This window comes from Amblyomma maculatum, chromosome 9 (genome assembly GCF_055883805.1).
Source record: "Amblyomma maculatum isolate TAMU_Amacu chromosome 9, ASM5588380v1, whole genome shotgun sequence".
In the NCBI taxonomy this organism is placed as follows: domain Eukaryota; kingdom Metazoa; phylum Arthropoda; class Arachnida; order Ixodida; family Ixodidae; genus Amblyomma; species Amblyomma maculatum.
Genome location: NC_139352.1, coordinates 59,208,874 through 59,222,175, shown reverse-complemented (window position 1 = coordinate 59,222,175; position 13,302 = coordinate 59,208,874). Strand labels below are relative to the sequence as shown.

The window sequence follows — 13,302 nt, the reverse complement described above, 5'->3', positions numbered from 1 at the left end:
TCACAGATTACTATGCCTGCATCGCAGGCATTGTGGATTGTGTGGAGGCCACAACTGCATAAGTCAAGCCCCTGGACTTGGCAGTTTTCTTGTAGGTGGCATTGGAGCATTTTGAACTTGAGGTTCATATTAGGTCCATCCATTGAGATTTGAAGGAGCTTCGCCAGTAGCAAAGGTTTCAGTGCACTCAACAGTTTCTCTCGGATGTCGTCTGTAGTCGAATGCCCCATAAACACAGATGTACAGTATCTCACGACTAATTTTTTTCGCAAGTCCCAAAATCTTATGTGCACATTCATTTGTTTCTCTCGCGGGCACTCTTCACAGACTCGTCGAAAAGTATGACATAGTTTTCGCACTGGTCTACATCTCGCTGCAGCGATGACAGAAATAAAGGTCGAAGACCGTGACAAGTCACATAAGCACATTTCTTTTCACTGCATGAAAAGCTTTTAGCGATCTCACTATCAGAAAACATGTGCTTGAACAGCTCGCCTGTTTCAGACAATGATCTTAGAAGCAGTGGGATGAGACTAACTGCAGCGTTCACAAAATTTCCGCATCTGTCACTAGTTCATCGACCTTGCATGTGTTGTGAACGACACATGACTGGATGGAGTATCGACAGGTCGCAGTGCTAGCAGTAAAATGTTTGCACACCGAAGATGCCACTGCTCTCTTCGTACTTGCACTGTGCTTCCCACTCTTCATATTGCTACGCGTTACGCCATTACCCGTGCGATCCCAACTAGCTGCGCTACAGACGTCGCTGACTTCCTCCTCCACAAGGCGATACCACAACGCGGTGCCCCTCGTAAACTACTCATGGATCGTGGTCGCTGCTTCCTCTCCAGAGTGGTTGATGAGCTACTTTGTGTGTGCACCGTCCGCCCCAAATTTACCACCGCCTATCATCCTCAGACCAGTGGCCTCACAGAACGCCTCAACCGTACGCTCACAGATATGTTATCAATGTATGTCTCCAGCAACCACCAGGATTGGGAACATTAATCTACCCTTTCTAGCATTCGCCTATAACTCTTCTCGTCATGATACCACTGGCTACTCTCCCTTTTATCTGCTCTTTGACCGACACCCATTACTCCCCTTTGATACACGCCACGTGCTACTGAAGCTGCCACTGGTACTTACACTCATAATGCCATCTCCTGCGCTAATGATGCTTGTCACATTGCTCACGACAGGCTCTTTACCTCCCAAGGCTCCCAGCAATCCCGTTATAACAGACGCCGCCGCGATGTGCACTACGCCCCAGGCTCTCTCGTTGTGCTCTGGCTCCCATCACGCCGCGTGGGCTTGTGCGAAAATATTCTACCACGCTACACAGGCCTCTACCGTATCTTGCGCCGAGTCACCGACATCACATACGAAATCGAACCTTTTAACCCGAAGTCTTCTGCACCACGATCTTCTGACATTGTGCATGTGACACGACTCAAGCCGTATTATTCACGCCCAGCATCGTTTACCTAGAATGCACCGTGACTGTGCATTTGCGGCAGGGATAATGTTATCTGGTGTACCATGCTGGCATTCAGCAAGTGAAAAATGAAGTGTCTGGGTGGAATGATGAAGACGACGTTGAGTGTGTAGTTGAGCGGTTCAGAGGTGCCCATCGACTCTGGAGTGGCGTTGCTCACTGATGCGTGATTTCTACTCGTAGCAATATGGCTTTTCAATGCACTCTTTCCCATGGAAACCAGGTCGAAGGATTTCCTGCATCTCTCTCAGGGTGAATTCGTTGCATCCGAAGCCACCCAGCCCTTGAAGTCAATGTGGCCCAGCCACGTGCTTTGAAATTTACACTTTCCAGGCATTCTTTCTGTGTCGAGGAACTGCTGCATTTACCCGCAGATAACTATCTGAAAGCTTGTCTATGCAAAATCATTGCGTCAAATCAAACGCCAACGCACGGGGAAAGCAAAACAGCAACACGCCGAGCGGTTGGTGATAGCGATATTGCTGCATTCTTTGGAACGGTTGATTTCACCACCTCATTGTGGCTGACCAATAACGCACATATGCCAAAATTGTGAAAATTCCAAGAATTTCTTTTAAAACATCGTGTAGAAATATATGTGCCGAGAAAATTTATATTTTGCACGAGTTTTGCGAGAATCTTTTAGCATAAATCGCGATTCCCATCTTTAGAAGGTTAAAAAAAGATCAAGTACTATTAAGGGCCTTGAAAATCATATCTCCAAATTCAAGGGTTTTCAAAGGTTTCAAGGACTTGTGCTCACCCTGCCATGGTCAATTCTGTCAGTCTGTGCGTTGCATTCCCATTGTGAAAGCCATAAATAAAAAAAAAAAACTGATGCACCACCCTGTGCAGGGACTTTTTATTTTCACGCAGGAGCAATGAAAAGAGAAAAGAAAATGAAGAATACCCTCATCTTGCAGATCAATAGTTGAATACAATAGCAAACAAAAGCATACTTCTTGTGCCCTGTTAAACAAAGGCAGTTAGTATATCTCTTTACATTGACAATTATTCAAAGTATACAGCCTCTTCTTTAACCAAGGTTTCACTACCTTTGCCATCATAAGCTTGCAAGTCGGACGGTACTGAACACCACTACAGAGAAAACACACCTGTCCACTACCAGCACACTTCCACCCTGCTACTGTTCATTGTTCATAACCATGAAACTGCCCTGTTCTGTTTTTCGCCTCGATATCATATTCCTCAAAGCTCTGCTTTCGAGATATCACGGCTCGCAACATGTCACAGGAATGTGGTCCATGCAAGTACTCTCTTTTGTTCTGCAACTTTTGAACGAACGGACATCTTGCAGCAAAACTAGCTGGCTCGCACAATGAACCAGGGTAGCCTATAACTACATAGATGAACAATGGCAGATGGTGGTCGTTCTGTCCATGCTGTTTCAGTTGCAGCCTGCGTGTCAATCCCTTTCAGCAAGTGACACTAGAGCAATGATTCCCCTATGTGGGTTAGCAGGTGCCGCCTTAAGTTTGTCTTGTGTGTGAAAGTCATGAGACACAGATGGCACTGGAACGGCCTCTCGCCCGTGTGGGTGCGAAGGTGAGTTGTCAGAACGTGCCTCTGTCCGAAGCTCTTGCTGCAGTAACTGCAACGATACGGCCTCTCACCCGTGTGGATTCGAATGTGCCCGGCCAAGGTGGAACTCTGAGTGAAGCTCTTGTTGCAGTGACTGCACTGGAAAGGGCGCTCCCCAGTGTGCGTCCTCATGTGGTTCTTCAAGCTGCTGCGAAATTCGGTAGCATAGCCACATTCCGAACACAAAAACCGCTGCTTACCCCCTGGTGGCTTTTGCTGAGGCAGCAAGCTGTACCAGCCATCAATGGTGACTGAGCCTGCAAAACAAAGAATATGCCTTTTGAATTCCATGGACAACCCTCAATAAATTAACAATACTGACCCTCAACTCTGGAATAGTTAACATAGTAACATTGCACCCAGCCGAATCTTCTCAATTTGCACGTATATTTCATGCCATGTTCATTCAGTACATCTAATTTAGGACACCTGAATCTCAAATGAAAATTTTTTTTATGAAGAGCTGAGAAAGGCGACACAGATTTTTTCACAAGGTAAGTGGTTCAAAATAGCCTCAAGCAACAAATACACTCAAATCACTGAGTATTGGTTAGTGTTTACAAAAACACAGGTACATAGCACATATCACACACTCCAACATTGGAAATTGAAATTCTGAGAAAGCCATTTAATGCTAAGCTGCAAGCTCTTTACGAGTGTGATCAACAGGTTTAAAGAACCCATTTCTTGCCTCCAAAATTCTTGTGAGCTAAATGAAAACACATAGTCTCAAGCCACAACTGACAGTTACACCATGATTAAGAAAAACAATGCTGCATTCAGCAATGAAACCTCATTGTTTTTCTTTTCCCAGAAAAATTTTTTCCATAAGCAGGCATTTGATTCAATAGTCTACATTTTTATTTATATATTTATATTTGATTCATGTTTAAAATTTTCATTCTACGCACTAAGTACAATATAAATCTGCACAAGCATAAACGTGATTACTAGGATGACTATTGAAAGTCAACATATTTTTTGAGGAGGCTTTAAATTAAGTCTATGAAATCGCTATCCTGTTCTCCAATTCGTGTTAGCCACGAGAAATCAATAATGCACTGCCACGCCATGTTGACACCTCTCAAAGGATTTTTAGCCTCACAGGATGGGTTCCAGTGTGTTTCCATCCTGGCTGCCAGTGTTGCAACTATACAAAGCCTAGCAGCCAAAAGTACTGCAGCCCATCACAGTTTGCGCAGGGGAGGGGGGACAGGGGTGACTACGTGCACATCACTGGATTGAATTGCAAGAATGTAAACAAAAGCAACATCCACAACAGAGGTCTCCAATATATCTGAACCTTCCTGTTCAGCCACCATAACTCATGCAAGTTATAAAAAAAAAAAAAAATGCAGCCCAAAGCACTGCTACCAGACAAGAAAGAAGTCTTTTGGCATGGTATATGGGCATAGCATCAATTAGAAGCTGTAATGCATAGCACTCAGTGAAAATGTACTCCAACAATGATCTGTGAAAATCACTGCAGACATGCTACCTGCTATGGCACACAACATTGTGCAAACAAGTTCTTTTTTTCCCCATGAAAATGCATAATTCGCAACAAGCCACAGAAATAATAATGCATTGAGAACTTTGCCTCACCAAGAATAATACTGTACTGCATTCAGGAATAAACAAACTGCAAAGAAGTTTGCTGCTTTGACCAAGAGAAGTTGCACTAATTTCTCTTTCAAGTACTAAACATGACGAATAACTATGTTTATAGTTAGGCAGCTTTCGTCTAACCTCTTGCAATAACAAACAGCCAAACTTCTATAATCAGATTTGAAACCTGATTACTACTACTAAAATGCAATGATGCTGCAAAACTCAAGTTATCTAAAACTTAGTAGGAAAAGAAAAAGCACAACATTGGGACCATAATATGAAAATAGGGCAATGAAAATACAGGTTTATTTTTGCCATCAAAAAACAAGTAGTCAACAAAATTGAAAGAACAGAAGCACGCTCACGTAGAGAAACAAATAAAGTGGCCAGTATTATATTTAGAAATGGACTGGTCAAGATTAACACTGCCCATGGCAGGGTTCGTACAGGCTACAGGGAAAAAATTCAATGATACTATTTAAGGACTTTCAATGCCCTAATGGAGGTTCTTCAAGGACCTAAAACGCAGCTCTATTAATTTTGAAACACAACATATTCAAGAAAATATAGCTATCACATTTATTGCACTCAATGGCCAAGGGTAACTAAACAAAGTTCAAAGAACTTCATGAAGCTCTGTCTTAATCTCTTTCTTGAGATTTAACCATTACTAGGCCTTAGCTTTTGCAGCTTTTCTCAATGTGTTTATTTTCTAATGTAGATGTGGTAATTAGCTGTTTGCACCTTCTGAGCATAGTCATCTGCTGATGCAGTCGTCACTGCTTGCTGCTTTGAGAATCTATCTTGCTTTTTTTTTCTTTTTTTTTTTTGTTGAGACTGTCAAGCTGTTCCTCAGCACAGTAGTTTTTCGACTGCTTAATATGTTCTTGTTCGTGCCTCTTCTGGGCTTCCAAGTAAGCCCTATAATGATGTCTTGCAGCTAATCAGGCCTTCCATAAACCCTTTTTGATGAAAATGTTAAAAATACCACCAGCTTTTTCCACTGCACTGCATTTTGCGTTGTGAGATGCAAGACAGACCTTTCACTTTCTTTATGCAAATCTGTCGGTTGACGCTGAAGCCTCCGTCAGCTGTTGCTTGAGCACAGCATTGCACACAATTCCTTGCGAGATATTAGACAGACATTTCAAGCTCTCTATGCAGATCTGTGGGATGACGCTGAATTCTCTCTCAACAGTTGCTTGACCAAGGCTCAACACAAGCAATAATTTCACAAATTTTTAAAGTTCTACATAAGCACACTGAACAGCAAAAGCTCACTAAGAAATGTGTCTAGACTGGTGGCTTTTTAAAAAAGTCGAAGTTGATGTTTTTGTTCTTGCAATAGCTGAGTGTACTCTGCAAGTACTGTGTCTCGCTGCTGGATTGTCAGTCTTCCTGCTGCTATGAGGGCTTCCAACACTTTCCTGAAGCCTGCCAGGTGATCGTTAAGCCTGACACATTTGCTGATGGTCAAGTGAGGAAAGACCTTTAACAACTTGGAACCTATCTGAAAGCTCGTGTATGCAAACTGGTTGCCTCTAGTCAGACGGCAATGCATGTGGAACACAAACAGTCGAGCGGTCCGTGATGGTGATATGACTGTACTGTTTGAAATGGTTGATTTCACCACTTCATCATGGCCAAACAATTACGCACATCTGCCATAATTGTGAAAATTCCAAGAATTTCTTTTTAAACATCATGTGGAAATATATGTGCCGAGAAAATTTCTGTTTTCCACGAGTTTTGCGAGATTCTTTTAGCGTAAATCGCGATTCCCATCCTTAGAAGGTTAAAAAAAGATCAAGTGCCTACACATCTTCAAGTGCCTACACATTCGTTTTCGGGCTATACAATTATGCATCCAATATCAATTGATGCCGACGGGATTGCAAAGCTCATTGAAACACTAAAACATTCATGTTCCTCTGATGTTGACAATATAAATGCAAGATTCCTTAAAGAGAAAAACATGTACTCCTCTGTCCTTTTGGCAAAAATATTTCAACAATCTTTAGATACTGGTGCTCTTCCTGTACATTGGAAGCAGGCGAAGGTGATTCCACTTCATAAATCCGGTAACAAGCAATCTCCCCTTAATTATCACCCCATATCTCTTACTAGCATACCATGTAAAATTCTTGAGCATGTCATTTGCTCACATCTAGCTAGTTTTCTTGACTCGAACCTTTTTTTCAATCCAGCGCGACATGGCTTCAGGAAATCATACTCATGCGAGACACAGCTACTTTGTTTCACAAACTCCATGCTAACCCTTATTGACAACCGTTCCTTGGCTGATTGTATCTTGGATTTTTCTAAGGCCTTTGACAAAATAAACCATCGTCTCTTACTACTTAAACTCAAGTGCCTTAATATTGACAGACATCTTCTTACCTGGGTCGAATTTTTCCTCATCGGTCGATCACAGCATGTCTTTGCTAACAACAATAATTCACCGTCAACACCTGTTACGTCAGGTGTACCACAAGGGTCCGTTTTGGGCCCCCTACTTTTTTTAGTTTATATTAATGACCTTCCTAACTGTGTGACTTCCCCTATTCATTTATTTGCCGATGATTGTGTTATTTATCGCGAGATTTCTGAACCCGCCAATGTTTCTGCTTTACAATCTGACCTCACTAATATAACTAAATGGTGCAGCACATGGTGTATGGACCTAAATGTTAAAAAATGTAAAGCTATGCGAGTGTCGCCAGGTAATTTCCCCCCTGCTTGCTATGTATTGAATAACACTCCTTTAGATACTGTTACTTCGTACAAATATTTGGGTGTGCATATTACTAATGACCTCAGCTGGAAGCAACATATTGATTACATTATTAACAACAGTAACCGCATGCTTGGGTATATACGCCGTAACTTTTCGAAGGCACCTGTTTCGACTAAAATGACTATGTACAAAGCATTGGTACGTTCAAAGATTGAATATGCTTCTGCAATCTGGGATACCGGTTTCATGAACTTGAAATCCTCACTCGAGATGGTTCAAAATAATTCGGTGCGTTTCATTCTTTCCAATTACAGTCGCACTAGCAGCGTAACTTCAATGAAACTAACGCTATCTTTGCCATCTCTCGAGCTTAGAAGGAAAATTTCACGTCTTAGCCTTTTCCACAAAATTTATCATCATAACGAATTGAGGCATACTTTCATTTCGCAGCCATCGTATCGCTCCTCCCACGTCGATCATGCTTACAAAGTAAACATCATAACTTGCAATACTAATGCCCTTTTTCATTCCTTTCTACCTCGTACGTCAGTAGAGTGGAATCGCCTCCCGCCCGATATCGCATTATTCCAAGATCACGATTCATTTCGCTCATCACTGATGCAATATCTTGAAGATGATCAGTGACACTTTTTTTTTTTTTTTCCCCCTGACTATTATCTTATTTCCGTTTTTGGTTTTTCATGCTTGTTTGCTCCCAGTGCTGTTGTTCTTTTCGCTGTATATGCTGTTATCTCACCGCTTATGATCGTTTTCAAATTATTCCGCTTGTATAACTTTCTTTATTGTAAGATTGTTTTCATTGTTCTGTATTCCCTTGTTTGTTTAGCCTTTGTTATGTTTTGTTCATTTAGTGTTCTATGCTTTCTATCATATATGATGTACCACTCCCCTCTGTAATGCGTATGCGCTTGAGGGTAATAAAATGAAATGAAATGAAAAGTACTTTTAAGGGCCTTGAAAATCATATTTCCAAATTCAAAGGTTTTCAACGGTTTTAAGTAGCTGTGCGCACCCTGCCATGGCTAATTCTGACTGCCTGTGCATTGCATTCCCATTGTGAAAGCTATAAATAAAACAAAGCTGATGCACCACCCAGTGCAGGGACCACTTCTCCTTTTCACAGAGGACCAATGAAAAAGGAAAATAAAAACATACTCTCATCTTGCAGATTAATAGTTGAATACAATAGCAAACAAAAGCATACTACTAGTGCCTTGTTAAACAAAGGCAGTTAGTATATCTCTTTGCATTGACAATTATTCAAAGCATACAGTCTCTACCTTTGCCATCATAAGCTTACAAGTTGGACGGTATTCAGCACATGCAGTGAATATTACACTTTATAAACAAAAACATCACTACAAAGGAAACACACTAGTCCATGGCCGGCACATTTCCATCCTGCTAATGTTCATTGTTCACAACCACAATACTGCCCTGTTCAGTTTGTCATCCAGAGATCATATTACTCAAAGCTCTACTTTCAAAATATCACAGAATGCAACATGTCACAGGAACGTGGTCTATTGCAGTAGTCTCTTATGTTCTACAACCTCTGAACGGACATCTTGCAGCAAAACTAACTGGTTCGCGCAATGCAACAGGGTAGCCTATAAGTGCATAGATGAACAATGGCAGATGGTGGTCGTTCTGTCCATGCTGTTTCAGTTGCAGCTTGCGTGTCAATCCCTTTCAGCAAGTGACACTAGAGCAATGATTTCCCCATGTGGGTTAGCAGGTGCCGCCTTAAGTTTGTCTTGCGCGCGAAAGTCATGAGACACAAATAGCACTGGAATGGCCTCTCGCCTGTGTGGGTGCGAAGATGTGTTGTCAGAATGTGCCTCTGTCCGAAGCTCTTGCTGCAGTAACTGCAACGGTACGGCCTCAAAACCAGTGTGGATTCGAACGTGCGTTGCCAAGGTGGCCCTCTGAGTGAAGCTCTTGTTGCAGTGACTACATTGGAAGGGGCGCTCCCCAGTGTGAGTCCTTATGTGGTTCTTCAAGCTGCTGTGAAATTCAGTCGCATAGCCACACTCTGAGCACAGCAACCGCTGCTTTCCTCCTGGTGGCCTTGGCTGAGGCAAGCCATGAGTGGTTACGGAGCCTGCAAAACAAAGAATATAACTCTTGAATTCCATGGACAACCCTCAATATATTAACAATATTAACCTACAGCTCTGGAATAGTTAGCATGTAGTAATATTGCACCCAGCCGGATCTTCTCAATTTGCACGTATATTTCATATCATGTTCAGTACATCAAGTTAAGGACGCCTGGATCCCGAAAGCATAATTTTTTTTAATAAAGCTAAGGTGACACAGATTTTCATCACCAGGTAACTGGTTCAAAATAGCCTCAAGCTACAAATACACTCGAATCACTGAGTCTTGTTTAGTGTTTACAAAAACACAGGTACATAGAACACATCCCACACTCCAACACTGGAAATTGAAATTGTGAGAAAGCCATTTAATACTAAAGTGTAAGCTCTTTACAAGTGTGATCAACAGGCTTAGACATTCATTTCTTGCCTCCAAAATTCCTGTGAGCTATATGAAAATACATAGTCTCAAGCCACAACTGAGTTAAGCTATGCTTAAGAAAAACAATGCTGTATTCAGCAATGAAGCCACATTCTTTTCCTTTCCCCATGTGGCTATTAGAATCAGGCGATACACCCATGATTAGTGCTTTGTACACTATGAGACTGCCAATAACACAGAGAAAAACAACACTATCTGCAAAAAAAATGTTGAGGTGCAGCAGGACCCAGCAGAAGCTGGTGACGAAACAGCAAAAATTGTGAAAGAAATCAAGTGCGGATAAACAAATTCCAAAACCAATTGAAGAGCTGGATCGGACAGCCTAATGTGGTGCTAACAACAAATGCCTATGTCCAATTCCCTGCCTTGATACAAAACTCAAGATCAGAAAAGAAAAAGACATTACAAGACATGCAAAAAAAATTTCCTGACAGATTTAGAAGCCATTAATAATCAAAACTGCTAACTACTTACAATCAACATTTCTCGTTAGTAGAGATGTGCAAATATTCGGTTTGTGTCAAAAAAACATTCAATAAACATTTTCAAATACTTGGCAGCTATCGAACCCTGCAGACATTCACGAGTCCAACCAAGGTCCACCCACAATGTCTGCGCAACAAGATGGCCGAATATCTGCTTCAAAAAATCTGTGCAAAGCATTTGTTGTCTTGTCTTTCCATAATGTGTTACATGTGAATGCCCACACACATGGCACTCTGCTTGTCACCTACGCAGTTCTTTGAGTGAGAGCTCTGCCCTCTCAGTTTAATCAGTACCGCCACGTGGGAAATCAGACTTGCTAATCTGCTGAATTTTCCATGGGGCCATGTCAAGGTTTCACCGGCAGGGTGAGTGCTCATGATGTACCAGCGGGCATAACAGGAAGGCCCTTGTCCTTGTTCACAAATAGTCCGGATGCGTAGTTTATTCTTCTAAGCTTTGCTACCAGCCTGGGGCAATGGCAGCTATTGCCCGCACACTTCCAAAAGCTGAACCCAGCAGTGCATTGCTTTTGGGCATTGAATAAATTATCAGTGGTCATTTTTTTGTTCTTCCACCACACTTGCTACGTTTCTGCTATATATTCTACTGCCAGATTTTACTGTATTTTCACATTTTTAGAATTTTACTTTACTCGGGAAAGGGGGACACTGATCGCATTATTCTAGGCTTCAGGGCTGGGCATTTTTTTTCTGTTCATTGAAACAAACTTAAAGAAGTTTTTATTATAAACCACGCTATTTTCCATTCATACTAATTCACCTTTGTGGATTTCATTTCACTTCTTATATTGCAAACCACAGCGCTGACTGCATGCTGTCAAGCTGCGTAATCAAACAATACACATTTCTGTGCACATTACTTTTCTTTACCTGAAGTAAATCTCAGCTAATTTACAGCAGCTGCAAAGAGTGCGCACTATATTTAAATATTAAGGTAGATAGCATTTGGCTATTTCCTTTTTCTGAAACTTTTTTCCATAAGCAGGCATCTGATTCAATAGTCGACACTTATTATATATATATATATTTGATTTATGTTTAAAATTGACCTTTTATGCACTAAGTACAAATATAAAACTGCACAAGCATAAATTACGAGAATGACCTTCGAAGGTCGACATATCTTTTGAGTAGGCTTTAAACTAAGTCTATGAAGTCACTATCCTGTTCTCCAATTCGTCTTAACCACGAGAAATCAATAATGCACTGCCGCGCCATCTTGACACCTCTCAAAGGATTTGTAGCCTCACAGGATGGGTTCCAGTGTGTTTCCAACCTGGCTGCCAGTGTTGCAACTGTACAAAGCCTAGCAGCCAATAGTACTACATGCCATCGCAGTTTGCGCAGGGGAGGGGGGACAGGGGGCGACTACGTGCACATCGCTGGATTGAATTGTAAGAATGTGAAACAAAAGCAACATCCACAGCAGAGGTCTCCAAAATATCTGAACCTTCCTTTTCAGCCACCATAACTCATGCAAGTTATACAAAAAAAAAGATACTGCAGCCCAAAGAACTGCTGCCAGACAAGAAACAAGTCTTTTAGCATGGTATATGGGCATAGCGTCAATTAGAAGCTGTAATGCATAGCACTCAGTGAAAATGTATTCCAATAATGATCTGTGAAAATCACTGCAGACATGCTACCTGCTATGGCACACAACATTGTGCAAACAAGTTGTTTTTTTCCCCATGAAAATGCATCATTTGCAATAAGCCACAGAAATAATAATGCACTGAGAACTTTGCCTCACCAAGAATAATACTGTACTGCATGCAAGAATAAAGAAACTGCAAAGATGTTTGCAGCTTTGACCAACAGAAATTGTACTAATTTCTCTTTCAAGTACTAAACATGACGAATAACTATGTTTATGATTAGGCAGCTTTCGTCAAAAATCTTGCAATAAGTAAAAGCCGGAACTCTATAATCTGATTTGAAATCTGATTACTACTACTAACATGCAATGGTGCTGCAAAACTCTAGTTATCTGAAACTTAGTAGGAGATGAAAAAGCACAACATTGGGACCATAACATGAAAATAGAGCAATAAAAATACAAGTTTATTTTTGCCATCAAAGAACAAGTAGTCAACGAAATTGCAAGAACAGAAGCACACTCATGTAGAGAAACAAATAAAGTGGCCAGTACTATATTTAGAAATGGACTGGCCAAGATTAACACTGCCCATTGCAGGGTTCGTACAGGCTACAGAGAAAAAATTCAATGATATTTAAGGACTTTCAAGGCCCTAATGGAGGTCTTTCAAGGACCTAAAATGCAGCTCTATTAATTTTGAAACTCAACATATTGTTACGATACGGCAAGCCGATGAAAACAGGAGAACAGAGAGATGGTCGATGACAGTGAGATGACGTTTAATGAAAATGTTGCCGGGCCTAGCGCGAGCGCTCCTGTCCGTGCCACTGCCCGCTTTTTCTTCCTTGATGTCGTCCGTAACATGACCCGGGGCCACCGAGCGATCGTCCCGATCGTGGACGAGGAAATGCACGATGTTGATGATTCCATGGCATGATGATGGGCATGTCTAGATGCTCGAAAACGAAGAGAAAGAAGGAAGAATAGAATGGCTTGCCGGCACGATGATTCGCGATGAACCTTGGCAGGACACTCTTGGGCCACACGTTGCCACGACTCGATGGCGGAGGCCAAGGCACGCACCGCATGGCATAGGCAGGGGAGAATGTCTTGAAGTGTAGCGGTGTCTTGGGTCGTAGGGTCCTTGGTCGGCACATCAGGTCAGTGGGGTCACATTAGG

At 41.8% G+C, this 13,302-nt stretch overlaps 2 protein-coding genes across 2 annotated transcripts in view; both read right to left on the bottom strand.

The window, feature by feature from the left end:
* LOC146179139 (uncharacterized) overlaps nt 1-3,480 on the bottom strand; it is a 53,859-nt gene extending 50,379 nt beyond the window's left edge. Inside the window, exon 1 of the mRNA XM_084580127.1 lies at nt 3,304-3,480. Coding sequence (XP_084436253.1) covers nt 3,304-3,394 — 91 coding nt within the window. The 5' untranslated portion in view covers nt 3,395-3,480. The remainder of the gene's footprint in view (nt 1-3,303) is intronic.
* A 2,036-nt stretch (nt 3,481-5,516) lies between these two features.
* Nucleotides 5,517-13,302, bottom strand: part of LOC146179138 (uncharacterized) — a 29,911-nt gene continuing 22,125 nt past the window's right edge. The window contains exon 3 of the mRNA XM_084578829.1: nt 5,517-9,479. Within this exon, the coding sequence (XP_084434955.1) occupies nt 9,155-9,479 (325 nt within the window). The 3' untranslated portion in view covers nt 5,517-9,154. The remainder of the gene's footprint in view (nt 9,480-13,302) is intronic.